At 45.2% G+C, this 20,039-nt stretch overlaps 1 protein-coding gene across 1 annotated transcript in view; it reads left to right on the plus strand.

Annotated features, from left to right (window-relative positions):
* Positions 1-20,039, plus strand: part of LOC311242369 (uncharacterized protein) — a gene marked incomplete at its 3' end in the record, with an annotated part of 42,114 nt that overhangs the window by 8,531 nt on the left and 13,544 nt on the right. The window contains exons 2-3 of the mRNA XM_084331326.1: positions 2,356-2,696; positions 4,399-4,536. Coding sequence (XP_084187452.1) covers positions 2,356-2,696; positions 4,399-4,536 — 479 coding nt within the window. The remainder of the gene's footprint in view (positions 1-2,355; positions 2,697-4,398; positions 4,537-20,039) is intronic.

Below are 20,039 nucleotides of genomic sequence, written 5' to 3' on the forward strand. Positions count from 1 at the left end.
ACTGAAGTAGGGTCTTGAATGAATTTCTATAGCACTACTGTTGTACAGTATGCAGAGCGCTTTAAAATGGAGTGACTGCATACACTTTGGACGAGAGAATGAGACGTCTTACGAGAGCGTACCCCGCTGTCTCTCAAGGTGAACAGCACTGTTTTACAATACAGGCGTGTGGTTGTGACCGGGACATGTCCCCTGACGCGACGTGATAGGACCACACGGAAAACGGCTGCTTGTCCATCTCTGAGCCATTGTCATGCAAAGTCAAGTAGCCAGGTGTCGTGAGCACCCGGCGCTAAGTACTACCGACCACAGCTGTCTTTGCATATCAACAACAGCCCAGTCTTCAGGTGTGCTCAAATAGGCTACATAGCACCCCTCCCCAGTTTGGTGTGAAACTGTGAACGATGTGTCTGTGTGACTCAGGCTGCGGTTACACCTTTCGTATCATCTTCGTATTGTTTTCATATGCGTATCGCCGCGACGTCGTGCGCCTCGAGTCACACTTTCGTTTTTTTTTCGTTTTGTCACCCGAGCACACTGATGTTGTACACTGCCAAAGCAGTAGGTGGCAGTAGGTGGCAAACATGAAGGCAATTTCAACCAATCAGAACGAATGTGCCAATACACTTCCTGGAAGCTCCAGCAAAGAAAAAATGTCAATAAGGCAGGCGCCTATGCCGCGCCACCATCTTGCCTATTTACTCAATGCAGCAATTCTTTTTTCAGCAAAGCCTAATAAAAGTGCAATAAACAAAACGGATACATTCACTGTGTGTTCTGCCTGTCATTTGTTGATGAAACAAAACTAACATCAACACAAGTGACCACCAAGAGCGGATAGTTTAGTCTAAAAAACGATCGGTAGCATTGTTAGCTGCATGCTAACGTCAATGGAGTATGCCATTATAACAATATAGCATTGTGGCTAGAAGCTAACGTTAGCTCACGCTACTTAGCCAGCACCAAAACTGATGATATCGCGAGCTATCAGTAGTTAGATAACATTAGAGACAACGCTGTGTGTATTAAACAAAGGTGAATAGATGATTGGGCCATTTTGTTTAGTGCTTGTTAAGTTGAAAGAGGAGCTCTGAGCTAACAGGGTCTGAATCCTGATAGCTCACGTTAGCCAGCTGCTCATGCAATCGGTAATGCTAGCGGAATGAATGGATGTAAACTTTATTTAACATATTGCATATGGGTACAATACAATACGGCTCAATACAAACAATTGTTAAGGGAATGCAGACTGTTGTAGCTTGGACTGGGGTCCTTATAACAATAACTTGACAACACATGGTAGCTGAAGCTATTTGGGTCACGGAGCTATGTCCCAAACACACACACTGTTGTCACCGGAAGGGCACGCGATGGTATCTACTGCGCATGGGCGTTTTCGCAACAACGGCTAGCGTGCTGACTACACGCTGTTGTCGATTCGTTTTTTTTGCGTATCTCCAAACGCAAACACAATTTTGCGTTTCAGCCGTATCCACAAAAAAACGCCAAAAAACGCATTTCTGTGTAGATAGGACATCAAACGTCGTCAAAAACGTATAAAAAAACGCCAGGAATACACTAGTCTAACCATAGCCTAGTCTAACCATAGCCTGAGATTGCCATGAAATGCAACAGCATTGCTTGGTGTCTGTGAAATATCTGTCTGTCTGTCTGATCTCTCTCTCTCTCTCTCTCTCTCTCTCTCTCTCTCTCTCTCTCTCTCTCTCTCTCTCTCTCTCTCTCTCTCTCTCTCTCTCTCTCTCTCTCTCTCTCTCTCTCTCTCTCTCTCTCTCTCTCTCTCTCTCTCTCTCTCTCTCTCTCTCTCTCTCTCTCTCTCTCTCTCTCTCTCTCTCTCTCTCTCTCTCTCTCTCTCTCTCTCTCTCTCTCCCTCCCTCTCCCCCCCCTCTCTCTCTCCCTCGATCCCCCTCTCTATCTCTCTCTATCTCTCCCCCCTTTCTCTCTGTCTCTCTCTATCTCCCCCTCTCTCTCTCTTCCCCTCTCTATCTCTCTCTCCCCCTCTCTATCTCTCTCTCTGCAGCTCAAAGTGCTTCACAACAGAAAAAAGACAGGCATAAAATGAGTACATAAAGTGCAGACATATAAAATCACAGTTTTTTACATTAGGATCTAACATCCCAACAGGCCACCTTGTTTATGGTTTGATTCAGTTTTAAACCAATGATAGCTGACTAGACCAACAAGTTGTGTATGATGCACTTAGCTGAAGAATGAGCTTCATAATCCCTTCTCCCTCTTTTCTTGATCCTCCAATCATGGATCAAAGTTTGCGATTGGAGGATCAAGAAAAGAGGGCGGGGCTTGATACCGTAACGCAGGATGTGGTGTCGTTTGCAGATACCTGGGGGAGGACGACGAGGACGGTCCGGACAGCTCAGAGTCCCGGGCTCAGCGCCTGTTGGTCCGGCTGCAGCAGAAGGCGAAAGCCAAGGAGAGACTGAGGTTGACGAGCCAAGCGGCACTGGCACAGACACCGGCAGCCCAGAAGAGAAGAGCTGGAGAGGACGGCGATGCAGAACCAAAGCTGCCAAAGAAGGGGAAGAAAGGGGGCGTAACACCAGCGGCAGTGGAGGTACTGTGGAGGTACTGTGGAGACGCTGTGGAGGACCAAGAGGTTGCTGCTGAGGAGAAGAAGAAGAAAGATGCAAAAAAGAAACGGAAGAAGAATGACCAGCCAGGTGTGTGTTTGTTGTCACATCAGGGCTCCAGGTTAAAGGGGCACTTCACCAAAAAAACTATGCTGATTTTACTTTGCATATAATCTCGCATACGTTCAAATGTCTAAAACAGTTTTGCACACATTCATTTGGTTTGTAAACGAGTTTGAATATAGCCACCAGTGATGTCATCGGGGACATTGGATCCTTGTGTGGTGTTAATTACATCTCAATTTACATTTACATTCACATTTAGTCATTTAGCTGACACTTTTATCCAAAGCGACTTACAAGGTCTGTATGACAAGTCATCAGGAAGGGCACAACTCTTATCAGCTGAGGTAATATGTTCATCAAAGTGTTGAGTGCTACAGTGTAGTTCTCACACCCTCTCACAATCACACGTAGCTTGAGTCTAGTTCTCACACCCTCTCACAATCACACGTAGCTTGAGTCTAGTTCTCACACCCTCTCACAATCACACGTAGCTTGAGTCTAGTTTTCACACCCTCTCACAATCACACGTAGCTTGAGTCTAGTTCTCACACCCTCTCACAAGGCCATGTCCACACTAAAACGATTTTGGTCGTTTTAGGCAAAGTATTTGATCGTTTGCATCGTTCTGCCACATGGAACTTTGTTCTGGCAGCCTGAAGACGGTACTTTTTGATACCAGCTCCCAGAGTGCGCAATTCTGAAGACGCCCCCCATTGCGTCACCATCTTTACAAGCGATACGCGTCTTCTCCTGAACCGATGGCGCGTTGGCCCACCTCTCCCTTACCCCGCATGCGCAAACTCTCAGCCAACATCACAACAACAGAGTAGTTGCGTTCGTGGTGCAGAAGCTATTGAGCCTGATTGGGGCTTTTGCGGCAAACTGTTCCATAGCATACCCCTTCAGTTGATCATGACAAATCCTCTCTTACCTTGACGATTAAAAAGCCTCCATAATTTAGTAAATAGTATCCCCATGGCATGGTGTTGAGCTGTAGCCAGCAAGCTATGCTATCAATATTAGCTAAATAATTAGCGTCACATAGCTGGCCTTTTTCTGAAAACCCAAGCACATTATTGTTCCATAGCATACGCCTTCAGTTGATCATGACAAATCCTCTCTTACCTTGACGATTAAAAAGCTTCCATATTTTAGTAAATAAAGCTGTAGCCAGCCAGCTAGCATTTATGCTATTCAAAATGCTATCCACATTAGCTAAATAGCTAACCAACTAAATACAATAGACAGTGGTATCCTGAGGTAACGTTAAACACAGACGTTTGCTAGTCGAAATGACTGGACACACACAGGGACAAGTTAAACATCAATCAATAAATGTATTCCAACAGGTAGTTTGAGCTGCATGTGAGGCGTGGTCTTTCTCTCCTCTCGAAAAGCACAGAACCGGCCGACACAAGTTAAGCTGCTAGCAACAGACACTATAACACTTCCGGTCTGGGGTTTTCAAAATAAAAGAGCTAAAACAGGAAAGACATTTCATTTTGTAAATTTGTGGCACGCACTTATTATCTTGAGACTGTTACGTTTTTACGGAAACCTTAAAACGAAACGAAAAATCTAAATCATTTTAGTCTGGACAAGGCCTTAGTTTAGTTCTCACATCCTCTCACAATCACATGTAGCTCTAGTCTAGTTCTCACACTCTCACAATCACACATAGCTTGAGTGGAATACTTTTTAAGAGTTCTTCTGGTTATTCTTGAAGGCGTGACACCAACACTACCTCAGACGGACTCTGTCGCTGTGGGCCATGAAGAGGAGGAGGAGGGGGAGGGGGAGGAGGAGATCAAGACCATGACAAAGAAGAAGAAGAAGAAGAAAGACACAAAACAGAAACTGAAAGGTGTGTATGTTTATTCTCCAGGGTATTAAAAATCTTAAGCTTCTGAAGTTTCCCTCATTTACAGAAACGACGATTGTACAAATGTAAACGGTACATAATAAAAGCAATATTCACAGAAAATGAAACACAAAATAGTAATAATAATATTAAAAAAAAAGAATTCTAAAATAATTTAAAAAATCGAAATAAATAAATACCAGTGTTTTTTGTAGGGCTGTCTTAAATACTTCGAAGCTTCGTTCGATGGGCATGGGATTCGAATATGAAAATAAAATTTGATTATTAAAAAATTATTAAATTGTGCAAAATCAACTCTGCCTCTCTTTGTTAACTACAACAAGCAATGCTGTTTGTTATTTAAGATGAGGTCGGACTCGGCACTGACAGATTTGTGTTCATTGTGCTGCTTTTATAAAGCCTCAAATGACGGCTTACAATATTTCATGAAAGCAACGTGCACTGACAAAGTTGAACAAAGTGCTGTACAAGTCCCACAACATAAAAAAAATTTAAAAGAAAATTTGTTTTTTTATATATATATAATTGGTCGTTTTAGGCAAAGTATTTGATCGTTTGCATCGTTCTGCCACACGGAACTGTGTTCTGGCAGCCTGAAGACCAGTGAATTAAAATTGAATCTCGGCCCGAAGCTTCAAATTCCCCAAAAAATATCGAAGGTCAGCCCTAGTTTTTTGCGCCTTTCTGCAAGAGAAGGCCAACCCACCCTATCATACAGGACACAATGGTGAGTATCGTATCTGTCACCATTAATAAACCTAAGAGCTACCTGATCCAGAGGTTTAAGAGCTGATGCCGCAGCATGCCTATAAATTACATCACCATATTCCAAAACTGATAAGAACAACAATTATTTTCTTACTAATTAGAGGAAAATTTGATCCGTTTCTGTACAGGAAACTAAATTTCTTGTACAGGAAACCAATTTTCTGTCGCAGTTTAGAGGCAAGATTATCCACATGGAACTTAAATGTAAATTTCCCGTTGAGCCACAGGCCAAGATATTTATACTTGGTGACTCTCTATACAAGAGCCACTGACAGTAGATACCTGCACATTATCAAAGTCAATATTTCTGGCTCTTGAAAACAACATAAATATTGTGTTACTAGCATTAACTCATTGACTGCTGTTTTCGGGCCCCGTCTAAGCACTGCCACGCTTTAAAAGATGGGATTGATTGAATTAATTGAAAACTTTATTAACAGATTGCAGAATGGGTACAGTACAGTACAGCTCAATACATACAATTGTTAAGGGGATGCAGGCCAGAGAAAGACTTTCGTCTTGTTTACATCAGGGTCCCCCATTTTCAATTCATCACTTTGTTTGTAGAGCTATAACTATATTCTATATTATAGCTATGGATACAATACTATGGTCATTTGACAGTGACTTTCTTCCGGTCAATAATTTTACCATGCATACATTCGTGCATTATACCGTGGTGAATATAAGTGTTTTTAGATTGGTCTGGGGTAATGCTGAGGAATAGCCTTATGCGTGTATTATACTATAACTGTTGCCGTTTCTTGCCTGGACCAGCTATTATTCTCAAATAAAATCTATATCATAGGTATTATGTTTCATCATGAATGCATGAAATAAAATCAAATAAAATGTATTTGTAAGGCCCGACAACACACGTTAATGACCCCATGGGCCGGACACGTCTTCTTTAAACAAGTCAAGAAGAAACATCACAATAAGTCAAGAACAAAACAAGAACACCATAAAGTCCAATCTTTTTTTAAATAAATGCAAATAAATAAATGCAACACTCCCAGACATACCCCACGCGAAGGTAAGGAAAAACTCACTAAAACCTAGCAATAGGAAAAAATGCACCACAGGCAATGTGGAGGAGAGAAACCTTAGAAGGGCCATTCAAGGGGGGATCTCCCTTCTTAGATGTTGGTGATAGTAGTGTTGCAATAACACAGGTGAACAGTTGGTAGGCATGCACTCATGTGTGTAGTGAAACACAGATAAGTGCATGCGATACCAACTGATCATTTTGAAAGATTAAAGATAGAGCTGATAGCGATAGCAACTGAACATTTTGAAAGATTAAGATTAAAGATATAGCTGATAGCGATAGCAACCAGGCCACGTGAGCGGATCGGCACGGCCGAGAAATCCGCTCTTCGCTCTTTAAAGCTTGGTCCGCTCCGCTAATCGCTCATGTTGACCCCGCCCCCAAGTCGCTCTCCGCTCGCTCCCCGCTCACCTTGAATCGATCGCTCCCCGCTGCCCGCGCCAGGTCGCTCGGCAGTTTTTTTTTTTTCTTTTTTGGAGCATGGTGTAAATTAGCTCAAACTACAACAGTCTACACCCCCTGGGCCCCTTAACAATTGTTTGTATTGAGCCGCATTGTAATTGTACCCATTCTGCAATGTTAAATAACATTGTTTATCCATTCACTAGCTCCATTAAGCGATGATAGGCTAGCCGAGCCACAATGCTATGGTCGCTGCCATTAACGTTAGCATGTAAGCTAACGACAACAACAATGGCGTCGATACTTTTTCTGCAGCTCGACCCTACTCAGTGAAGGAGGAGGAGTGAAGCCTGAACCGGATATCACAGGTTCACCCTTCTCATTGGTTGAAAATGGCCTTCATGTTTGTACATCGCCATCTGTTGCTTTGGCATTGTACTGCATGTATATTACATCAACAGTGTTAAACCACTGTGAGCGGCCTGGAGTGGATTGGAGCGGAGGAGAACTCTCGCTCCGGACGTCGCGCCGACTCATTTTAAAACCCACTCCTCGCTCACGTCAAAACCGGCCGCTCCGCGCCCCGCGCCGCTCACGCTCCGATCCGCTCACATGCACTGATAGCAACTGAACATTTTTGAAAGATTAAAGATGGAGCTGATAGCGGATCTATTTGAGGCGAAAGGGCGGCGCAGATAGGTTCGCATCCTCCCGGTCTTCATCACGGGTCGTCCAACACTCCGGTCATCACTCCGAGACAGTCACTCACAGGGAGACAGGGAGCCGGGGAGACGGGGAGTCTATTCTTATCCTAACGGATTTATGCTTCCGCTTTCGCGTTTTGCTAATCTGATTGGCCACTGACGTTTCTGGTGCGATCTGATTGGCCACTGACGTTTCTGGTCATGTGACATGTGCGCCCAATCGCGAGACGCGCCCATTTCCGCCTCGAACAGCAGCAAACGATCTAACGCCTAGTTTATCACTGGTTAAGCTTAGGCGACTCTTTCGAAGTTGGTTAAGGTTAGAGTTTGGAATCAGGGCTGGTGTTCTATCGCCCTGCTCTAAGACAAACTCTAACCTTAACCAACTTCGAAAGAATGCCTAAGCTTAACCGGCGAAAGAACTTGCCGTCACACGATTGGCGCGACCAGAAACGTCAGTGGCCAATCGGAGCGCAAAACGCGAACGCGGAAGCATAAATCCGTTAGGACAAGAATAGACGCAGCCGGTTTGCGTGATTGTGATGGGCGGACATAGCAATAGATACAAGTGGTAAGCATATATGTGAATAGAATAGATATATGTAGTAAGCATATTATTTGAATAGAATAGAAGTACTTAACCCAGCAATGAAAGGGGGCGGCAATGTTCCCCCTAAGGTGCGCGCACATGGCAAAACGCTCCCGCGCACATCTGAATTCTGTCTCGCACAGAAACGTTTGTGTAAAATAGGCATGTAGTTAATTGACTGGCACGTTGCACCGAATACTACGGTAACCTGTTGCGTGTGACGTTACCAAGAGAAGCCTCGCTTTCAGTGCTTTGTGGGCGTCGCTACTGCGCGCTCACACAGACACACACACAACAGAGCAGGAAGCACAGATCCGACCAGCATCGCTGGCTCCTCACAATGCCAACGCGAAAATGTACATTACAGATTAACTGCAGAGAAAATTCCCAATTTATCGTCCCGGTCGAGACTAATTGGAAGCGGAGTGCAACACGTGCAAAGCTTGACCATATGTTTCTGTGTCTAATAAAAGTGGTGGCGATCTCAAAGCTCACATGGACACAGAAAAACATTACAAACAAAGCAGTGCAAGGCGAGAGTTTGATGGCAAAGTTGACCGAATTGATTGAAGTATGCAGCTATACAGAGAGAAAGAAAATAATTGAAAACTATTTTGATGCCTCAAAATGATGTTTTGGTTTGATAAGATGCTTGTTATGATACAATCATTCTAAGGATTATGTGTGTAATAAATTAGTTTACTACACTAATTGCAACAAATCTGAAACTGCATAGTGTACTTTTAAATTAGTATCTTTGTGAGGTTACTGTTTTATAATGTACATTACATTGAAAAGATACAAAGATATATATTTTTAAGCTGGATTTTCTAATACAGAAGAGGTATTATTTAGAACATTACTTCATATTTTTTTTGTTATTTATTTAGTCCAGTAAGACTTGAAAATATATATTTTGTCATAGGTTGATTTAGTTATTTTCTTGAGATTTGTCAGATAGATTACTTTAGGCATAATACAGCATGTTGAGTAACTTTCGTTATAGAGAGATATTATTTTGTTATATAAAATAATATAAACAATAATTTTATATCCATACAGAGGAGGCATACTTTAAATATATAAAAATGATAAGGCATCTTTGAGTAAACTGAGTATCATTAAGTATCTTGAGGCTGAAGGCAGTGTCCTCTTTAAAAAAAATCACAATATGGTCACCCTTGAAGTCGCATTATAATTCACTTAATAAAATAATGACGAGTCAGCCTCCTAAAAAGACAAAAGTTAGTGACACGACTCACACCGCCGCCGCCAAAGTAAGGACTTTGCTCTGTATCGTCAATCAATGGTCAAATAAATATTTGATTAAGGAATATAATATGCCTTTTTGTATTATTTCTCTGTGTATCAGCAAAATGTATATATTTGTATGTTAGACATTGAGGGAAATTAAGATTCTCAGATTTTTTACAAACCGCCGCTTATCAACTAACCGGTTAATTGGCAGGTGACGTATGTTGCTCAGTAGTTGCTGATGTCTGCTCAGGAGGTTTGAGCGTTTTTTTATGTTTTGATCGTCACCAACGGCATACGTTGTGGAGTAACGTTACACACACATGTTCGGTTCGAGGTGAAGGCATGGTTGGATCAACGCAAGATTGATATAATATAGCCCTTACCTTGACTAGGATGTATCTCAAAAAGAATATTCCAATTATCTGATCGCGATTCCAAGTATTGATGTCCATCGTGTCGCCAACATAATCCACCACACATCATGCATCGGGAGCATTTGATTCTTCTCAATCCGACTGTTATAACCGCTTCCATTCCCAGAAAAAAAAACAGACCCGGAGACATTTCATCGATGCACAGGCCAAGATACAAGGTTTCAAAGGGTGCTCGATACCGCCGTCTAGCTGGATGCGGCCGGGATTGTACTTTGGCGATCTCAGACTCATTCCCTATGGTAACGCCAAGGTCCCCAGATGAATAATGAATACAAATATAGAAGAAAAAGGAAAACGATCAAATATACGTGGTTGGCGTTTAACGGTTGTCCGCCAAACGCGTATATAAAGTGGTTGGCGTCCATTGAGTTAAGAACTAGTTCAAGATTAACAAGGGCCTCCTGAAGAGCATCAAAAGAAAGCTGCAATTTCACAATGGCCAACTGAACAGAATCAGCAATACAGTACGCAATTGTATCATCAGAATACAAATGGAAATTACATCCGTACAAAGAAGAAACAATATGATTGATGTAGATCGTAAAAAGGACAGTACCCAAAACGGAACCTTGCCTAACCTTTAGTTATGGACAGAAATTCAGATTGGGCTTGACCCAACTTCACACACTGACGCCTAGAAGATAGATAATCCCGAAACCAGACAGGCATTACCATTCAAGCCAATGTTAGATTTTAGAAGCAGGTAGTGAGGTAGGCTTTTGACAAATCTACAAAAAAAAAGTGTTTCTTCTTATCTAATGCTGAAATAATATAATTTGTAACCAGAGGGATGGCTGATGTAGTACTGTGTTTGGCTCTAAAACCAGATATAAAAACATAACAATTAACAATAAAATAAAGAACAAATTACAGAATCAAAAAATATTCATCACAAGTCATCGACATCAGGGTTCATACAGGGGCAATATAAATCAGTCAAAACATCTGCAGCCAGATGTCTCTGCCTCAAAGTCATTAAGAATAACTTTAAATGCATCCAATGAGACCACCTACCAAAGATTCTGATAATTTTGCAACTGTTTCCAAGTAGAGGGAGCAACATACTTAAACCCCCTTTTCCCCAATTCAGTACAGGCTTTAGGGACAGATAGTAGGCATAAGTCCTAGGAGTAAACACAATAACTTCCCATACATTTTTAAAGAATGTAGATCCATAGGTATGATGGAAGCAAACCAAGAATAGCCTTATAAATAAAAAATATGCTAATGGTTAAGTCTATGGGTGGACAAGGCAGACCATCCGACCCAAACATGCAAAGAGCCATGGTGAGTAAGGCGAAGCTACAATATGTTAGATCCTTGCACATTTGTGAATAATCATTGCCGTATATCATTGTTCTTTGCAGTTATACTTTCTGTCATTCTGTGCAAATGTTATGTTAAGATTGATTTTAGAGTGATTTGTGGATCTTTAGGAGATCATCAAACGGAACCCCTCTCCCTGGTCTTTTCCATGCATCCCAAAAATGTGAAAAATATTTTACATAAGCCATCTTGCAATACCACTTCATAGGGTTTTATGGGGTCGGGGGTTCCAGTGGTGACATTATTTGGGGGATTTGAGGTCACAGTCACATATTATTTGATGACTGAATCGAAAACAATTATGATAATTTGTAGCAATTATGATAATTAGTTGAGTGAAGGTGAGGATCACAGCAGCTAAATTATCAGTGCGCTGCACACTATTCTTTTTGTTTTCTTGTTAAACGATCAGTTAAACGATTAACCAATATTCTTTTTTATAGAATATTTGAAGATTAAAACTCATTAAAATGCCCATCCCATGTTTGAGCTCACTAACCTGGCGTATTCCCTTTAAATTGGCTGTGGAAAAACAATACTGCTGTTGCCAAAATGTGTGTGCATCTTTGTGATGATGTTGATGACAATCTATCGCAATTGAATTCCTTCAACTACTAAATATTATTATAATATTAATTAATGAGTAATTAACATAAATGTATCCAACCAATCTTTGGTAATCCTTGAAGTAGGCCTAACTATAGGCTGTGTTTAGTTGTACACAGAGATGAAAGACTTCCGCCGATCCACAATGGTGCACATCATCTCTATTTCAATCTTTAATCTTGAAAGAACATTTACAATGATGTCGAGAGGTACAATACATAATACAAAAATAATATAGAAACATAAAAGTAAGGGCGGTTAGGTGGCCGAGCGGAGATTGCGTTCGTCACCAGCCCCGGAGCTGTGAGCTCGATTCGCCTGTTCGAATCCAGCTCACAGCTCCGGGGTTGTCACCAGCTTGGCTGGCCGTCTGCACTGATACAATTGGCTGTATCAGAGGGTGGGAGAAGCTGGCGGGGTGGGTCCGGGTCGTTGTAAACAGCGACTCCTACAGTTCGGTCGGGGCGCCTGCTAAGCGCGGATTGGACGTGAGGGGGATAGTGTGGTCCTCCCACACGCTACGCCCTCTCAATGAGAATCCGCGCTGCCAGGTGAAAAGAAGCGGTGATTGGCTGGACGTGTGTCGGAGGAAGCACGTGGTAGCCTCCACTCTCCCAGATGATCTGACTGTGGGGGGTAAGTGCGCAGCGATCAGGAAGGGACTGGGAATTGGCATACGACTAACATTGGGATGGGAGAAAATCGGAGGAAAATGGAGGGGGAAAAAGACCAAAAAAAAAAAAAAAAAAGAAACATAAAAGTAAATCATTTAAACAATTTAAATTAATTAAAACAAATGGTCGGCTATTATAGATTCAAACTGACCAATGGATACTCAAGTGTTGAGTTTAAACCCTCCTTCTGCTAAGCATAGGAAAATAGGAAGTATTTCAGGGCTCTACAGTGCGACCATTTGACTCATTTGCCCCTAAGAATATGTGTGTGCGAACCGGAAAACAAAATTACTCGCACAGTGTACGAGTGATGATTACAACCTCAGTCGTGCTTTTCACTCAAGCCAACGGTCCAATCACAGTAGAGTGACGTGACTGGTTTCAAGCAAAATAAAGGAAATGAGAACACGGTACACGACTGATAACGCTAGCCAAGTTAGCACACACACGCACACAGTGGGCCAGTGACTTTGGTGTAGGGGTGTAACAATGCATCGCAATGCATCGATCCTAAGGGGAAAATTCAACTGCATCGATTTGAAAATGTTAGAATCTATTAGAATCGCAATTTTAATGTGTACTAGGCGGTATTACGGTATACCAGGATATTTCGAGATCCCGCCGGTATGATTCTCAATACCGTGACGTCACAGACTGCTATTACACTGACAGAGTTGATTGTAGTGCACAGCACGCGCCAGCAGAGGGTTACGTGGCTATCGTTCTGAGAGCTAACGTTGATACCTGGATGGTGCGGGCTAACTGGCTACCGTTCCGGGAGCTAACATTGATACCTGGATGGTGCTAACTAACTAGCTACCGTTCTGGGAGCTAACGTTGATACCTGGATGGTGCTAACTAACTGGCTACCGTTCCGGGAGCTAACGCTGATACCTGGATGGTGCTAACTAACTAGCTACCGTTCTGGGAGCTAACGTTGATACCTGGATGGTACTAACTAACTGGTTACCGTTCCGGGAGCTAACGTTGATACCTGGATGGTGCTAACTAACTGGCTACCGTTCCTGGATGGTAGGCTTGGGCGGTATGACGGTATTACGGTATACCAGGGTATTTAGAAATCCCAACGGTATTGAAAATCAATACCGTCAAAATCACAGATGCGTTTCAGTGGTTCGTTGTAGTGCATACACGCGCCAGCAGAGGGCGAGACCAGTCCTCACTAGTGGAGCGAGCCGCAGAGCTGGTTGTCTTCTACACACAGGAGGAGGAGGAGGGGAAACCCCGCTTCAGTGGTGGAAATTAAATGAGACACGCTTACTGTTGCTGGTGCTGCGGGCTAACTGGCTATTCTGAGAGCTAACTGTTGTGTATGTGGATCACAACGGCGTTCACGCTTTACGGTAATGTTGCGACAGTGCTGTGAAAATACCGTAAAGCGGTGTGGTAACGAGAGTGTGTGTTGTTGTGCCCTGGTGGAGCAAGCAAATAAACGGTAAAACGTTACGTCGCAGTCCGGTGCGTTTTTGAATACACAATACTAACGTTACTAGTACTAGGGTGCTGTGGGCTTCTGGCTACCATTCTGAGGGCTAACGTTAGTAGTACTAGGATGCTGCGGGCTCCTGGCTACCATTCTGAGAGCTAACGTTAGTAGTACTAGGATGCTGCGGGCTCCTGGCTACCATTCTGAGAGCTAACGATAGTAGCACTCTGATGCTGCTGATACTGGCCATCTCCGTGATTTGTTTACTTGGTAACACGGGTTGCCACCGTCATACCGTCATATACCGTATACCGGGGTATTATGTCAGCAAGGTATGACGGTATGAAAAAAATGATACCGCCCAAGCCTAATGTGTACACAGTGTTATGTTGTCCTCATGTCCGTTACAGCCAACACAACGACATATGCTACTGCATCAACGTTATGATTAACAAAGCAAGGCAAGGCAAAGCATTGCATTAACATTACATATATATTACTATTGCTATCGATAAATCTAGGTGTTCTAAAATCTATTGCTATTGGTAAGACTAGAATAAGTAAGGGATAATGTATAGCTACGAGGTCACAATGACAGAGTATAGCTATACATTATCCCGCTTATTACAGGGCTAACTTACCATCGACAAGACGAGATCAAATGCAGTTGTTCTGTTGCTCCTCTGTCATCGCCGGCAGGTCTGTGGACTTGATTGCACCTGATGTAGTGCAGCTGTGCATAATGGTAAAGCTTAGCTTTCATGACTGCGATCAAAATGCTTGATTGTGATTGGTCAATAGCGCTCTGTTGCCCCTAACAGCGGTCATTATTGCGCGTTGCCCGTAGCAGCGGTGAATTATCGAGAAATAATTGACCGCTGCTATGGGCAACGGAGCGCTATTGACCAATCACAATCAAGCTTTTTGGCGAATGTTAAAACGCCATGTAATAAGTTACATTAACTTAATGTTACTGTCTCGGAAAAGTCTCGCGTAGCGCAATGGCGGACCTTCCGGAAGTAAAAAATCAAATGAGAGCTTCCGATTGGTGGTAAGAACAGCAGAGGTGGGTGCAAGTGGTGTGACGTAATTGGCAGAATCGACTGTCAATCAATGATCTACCTGACACGCAAACTCATAAACAATGTTTCTGTACTGGAGGTGTACAGTATTTCAATAGGCAACCCTGAAAGGATAATTTTTCTAGAAGAGCAATTGTTGTGAAGGGCCAGATTAAACCGAATATATATATTTATTTATATATATATATTTAATTGTATTTGTATATTCTCTAATATTCCCTGATATCCCTTGTATATTCCTTGTACAATATGCATTGAATATCCATTCTAGCCTACTGAACATCCCATAATAGTCTCCATTCTACTATTGGTCGAGACCTTGGTGCCAGGCTGCCATACCCCTCAGACCCAGTTCAAACGTACCGCTCCACATGTACGAACAAGTCCTAGTTCCGCGTAGGAATCTGGCTACCGCACCACTAATGGGACTATTTGTTCATAGTGCGTATATATACTGCGCTACTAAAGTAGGACTTCCTTTTTCAGTCCAGTTTCTTACCCTCCAATAGAGTCACAGACGTAAAGCCTCCCCGCGACGCCACGTGTGGGAGTAAGGCCAAGTTCGCCTACCATCGGTATTGAGACATCGTGTATATTAATATTTGAATAGTCATATTTGGCACTATATCGTCGAGTTGGACGTAGTCTATTAAGCTAATAATAGTCTGTTAATATATAGTGCTTCGTGCGGTGAGAATACTACCGTAGTCAGTACCCCATCGTTTCGGGCAGAGAATTGGCTGCTTACCCAGGGTGGTTGACCCCATGTGAAGCTGCACCCGAGGAGCCCCAGAGCCGACGAGCGAGTGGACCTGTATACCGGATTATTCTACCGACGACAGCCCGCCTTCCCAGGCACGGATTATGCTTTGTATACTTTGATTATTCCATGGATAAAGACCCCCGACACTGCCGTGTGTTGGAACCCCCCCCCCTGGAGAGGACGCAAGGTGAGGAGACGCTCTGCAAGACGAGGTCGCTTCACGTCTCTCCCCCGTGGACCGGAGAGAGCCGGCCCACAAAGAGTCCACCTGCTTTCATCTGTGGTCCAAGGATCGCCGGCGCATTGAACGGCACTACAGTGGGTTCACCTGGGATACCCTTGGCCGGACGAGGCAGCCGGATTCTACCCCCCCCCCCCCCCCTCCTACTCCTGTCGGCTTACAAGCGACCGGATTAACCCCCCCTTAGTGTATCTAGTATATAATCATTAAAGTATCATTGCTGTTATTCCTTAACTATTCCAGGTCGTATATTTACCACCTGCGCCTTTAGAGATTGGACATTCTCTATTGATATACCGACGAATACTCTTTGCCATAAAAGTGCATACTATTTCAATTCATAAATGTAATTAAGTGATTAAGTGCTTGCTCTACACACCATTGCTGTGTAGTAATAAACGCATACTTCGACTTCGTACATTTGTGTTGGATCCGTTTCATCTACGTGAGAGTGTTTATGATAATATATTTATGCCGTGTACTGGGTGGCAGAATATTAAGTACAAAGGTAGTGGTAGTAAGTATCATATCTAGTAATACAGTCAGGGAATTGTACCCCTCAGTTACAATTGGTCCTTCGAGCCGGAGGGTAATCAGTGTAATATTAATATAGTGTTATTAATATTGAAATGGCCTATGATGAACACTCCACGAAACGATCCTCCTAACCAACGCCCGCAGCGCGAACGACGGCTCCCTCAGTACTTAGAGGCTTACGCTGTCAGTCAACAACCTAGTCTTCTACTAACAGTAAACGCGGTAAAACTAGAAAGTAAAAGTATGTCTAACCCCAACGCCCAGACTACCCCGACCATAGAGGCCCCTACGGGCTCTAATGTAACTGACCAAGTTCACGGTGGGGACCAGTGGGAACCAGACATGACTTCACACCCCGCCAGTACTGAAGAAGTAGTCCCCGATGAGTCCCGGGAGGAATACAACGCTACCGAGAGAGAACTCGGCACGGAAGAAGACGGGGAGAGCTCCAAGGCTCCGCAAGGAGTACCCCGAGGGAAGGCTCCCCTATACAACCGCCTTCTCCCAGCGAGGCAGAGAGGACCCTACAGCAGGCCTTCCTCATCAGCCTGAACGCCGCTGCTGAACGCGACCGACTGCAGATCCAGCAGCGAAGCGAACACGAGCAGATACGTCTAGAAATAAGACGCATTCAGATGGAAGAGAATGTGGCCCGAGAACGAGCCGGTGCTCAACGGGACGCAGCGCGCGACAGACAGCAGTCGCAACTAATAGAACAGCTGATCAGACGGACAACACCCTCTCCCTCCGCCAGAGGCTCCAGGAACTCGTCTAGACACACCTCCAGGGCGGCATCCCCTAGCCGAGTAAACAACCCTGAACTTGACCAACAGACGAGGTCTATACCCCCCACAGACCACCTCCCCCCACCGGTCCAAGCGAGACCTAGCAACCGGGAAGGAGCAGCATATCCTGTGGAGAGGCTAAACCAGAGACTACAAGCACTGGATGACCTAACTGAAGACGAAGAGGAAGAGGAGGAGAACCACGCCCGAAGACAGCACAGTACTCTACCGGACCAGGAGGTCCGGTACAGCCCAGGCTATACTCCCGCGGAGCTGCGCTACAGACCCCCGACTCTATACACGGGTGAGCACGACGCACGACCCGCACCGAGGAACAGCACCTGGACAAGCGGGCCATGGTACACTGCCGGTACCAGCCCATACCAAGGAGCGGGAGGAGACTCGCCTAGGAGGCCTCTCCCCCAACGCTCGCCGATGTATCCACAGTCAGCGTCATACATTGGCACGCCTATGGTACCCGACTTCACCCAAGAGAACCGGGCCCAGTATACAGAACTCCGCATGTGTCTGGAGACCATGTTGGTGGATGTATTGGATGAACGCCACAAATACGCCATCCTACTGAAGCACTTAAAGGTACCCCGCGCACATAATATAGCGCTCGCCTACGCGACTTCCACCACCCCATACACAGCAGCGCTGGTAGCATTGGACCAGAGGTATGGGCGCATATGGGATTACGTGATCCAGGAGATCCGACACATCGACCGCTTACCCCCAGCAATAGACAATCGAGCACTGGACGACCTGTCCATCAGAGTGCAGTCCCTGGTAGGGATGTTGGGAGCGCAAAGAGAGAAGGGGAGGCATGAACTTTACGCCAACTCAAATGTGGAAAGGATTCTGGAGAAGCTGCCGCCCGCTCGTCAGGAGCGCTTTAGGCGGCAGAGGGACCATAGAGACCCGAATGGCCCCGAACCGAACCTCCTCGATCTAGCAGACTTCCTGGCGAGAGAAGTCAGCAGCCTACGGCTAGATACATTCGGACGGAGCACCCCTGGCTCCAGAGAAGGAACCAGACGACTAAATGATGGAAGAAGATCGGTGACTGTGATGCACCAATCGGAGTCAGTACCGAGCAGCAGGAGCCACAGTACCCCCTCCAGAACGGAGAAGTGGAAGATAGTGTGCCCCTACTGTGAGAAAGAACACTGGCTAGCGCAATGTGACTCCTTCCCCAAGCTGAACGCGGAGGAAGCAGGTCAATGGATAAAGTCCAACAAGCGCTGTTTTCGCTGTGCGCGCTCACACATGGCAGCCGAATGCCGCTTAAAGAAAAGGTGCACCAAGTGCGATGGAGCCCATCTGGACATACTTCACGACAGTAACAGACGGCGCCCTTCACCTGCACCATCCAGCCGCAAAGCGAGCGTCATGTACATCGATCCCGCCAGCAGCAGTGGAGCCCGAGTACTCCTAAAAGTAGTGCGTGTGACACTAAGCTACCAGAATAAAGTCCTGGACACTTACGCCGTCCTCGATGACGGGTCAGAGAAGACCCTGCTGCTCGCCTCCGCTGCGGCCCAGCTAGGGCTGCGGGGAAGCGAAACCCAAATGACAATTCGGACAATAAGACGAGATTTGAAGACGATAAAGGGCGAGAATGTCTCATTCTCTATCGCAGCAAGCGGCCAGCCTGAGCGACGGTACCAGATTACAGACGCTTTCACCAGCCAAGAAATAGGACTGTCGCGGTACACATACCCCGTCGCCAAGCTGATGGAGAAATATGCACATCTGCGCAAGTTACCGATCCCGCTCATAGACAATGCTATGCCGACCCTGTTGATAGGCTCCGACCATGCAGACCTCATTGTCCCGATAGACCGGGTTCATACCGGACCCCGAGGCTGTCCTGCAGTAGTCGAGACCCGTTTGGGATGGACTCTCCAAGGCCCGCTCGCCAAATCTCTCAACCGAAGTACAGCCACTAGATGTCTCCACTCCCGAGTCACAGAGGGAGAAACCGCACTCCTGCAACACGTAGAGCGGCTATGGACCTTGGAACAAATGCCCTTTAAGAACGGAAAGAAAGACATTCGCTCTAAAGATGACATTTACGCCATTCACCTCCTCGAGACAGGGACCAAGAGAGTCCCGGTCAACGGCGTGTTGAGATACGCCACGCCACTCCTGCGGCGAGAAGGAATGCCTACTTTCCACGCCAAGACAGACGCCACAGAACGGTACCTGCTGAACACGGAGCGGCGCTTAGCCAAGAACCCCGCCCAAGAGAGTGTATACCGCGCTGAGATTGAGAAGCTCATCACAGCGGGACACGTCACAAAGATGGACATTAAAGAGGCTGACCAGACCACTGAATCGTGGTACGTGCCCCACCACAAGGTCCATCACAACGGTAAAGACCGCATAGTATTTAACTGCAGCTACCAGATCGGATCCCAAAATCTGAATAAAGAGTTACTGCCCGGTCCCACACTCGGCCCCTCCCTACTCGGCGTTCTACTCCGCTTCCGCCAGGAAAAGGTGGCCATCAGCGGGGACATTAAAGGAATGTTCCTGCAGGTGAGATTAGTAGAGGCGGACAAGCCCCTGTTACGGTTCCTATGGAGAGAGAAGCCAGGAGATGAGCACCCAGCCATCTACCAATGGGAAGTCCTCCCCTTCGGAACGACGTGCAGCCCCTGCTGTGCTACATTTGCACTACAGAAACATGTAGCAGAGGACCCAGCAGCGGACGAAGAGGTCCGACACAGCGTAAAGAACAGCTTCTACGTAGACAACTGTCTACAAAGCCTTTCAACCCAAGAAGAAGCCGAGGCTCTCCTGATTAAACT

Source organism: Notolepis coatsorum (assembly GCF_963971535.1).
Source record: "Notolepis coatsorum genome assembly, chromosome: 1".
Classification (NCBI taxonomy): Eukaryota; Metazoa; Chordata; class Actinopteri; order Aulopiformes; family Paralepididae; genus Notolepis; species Notolepis coatsorum.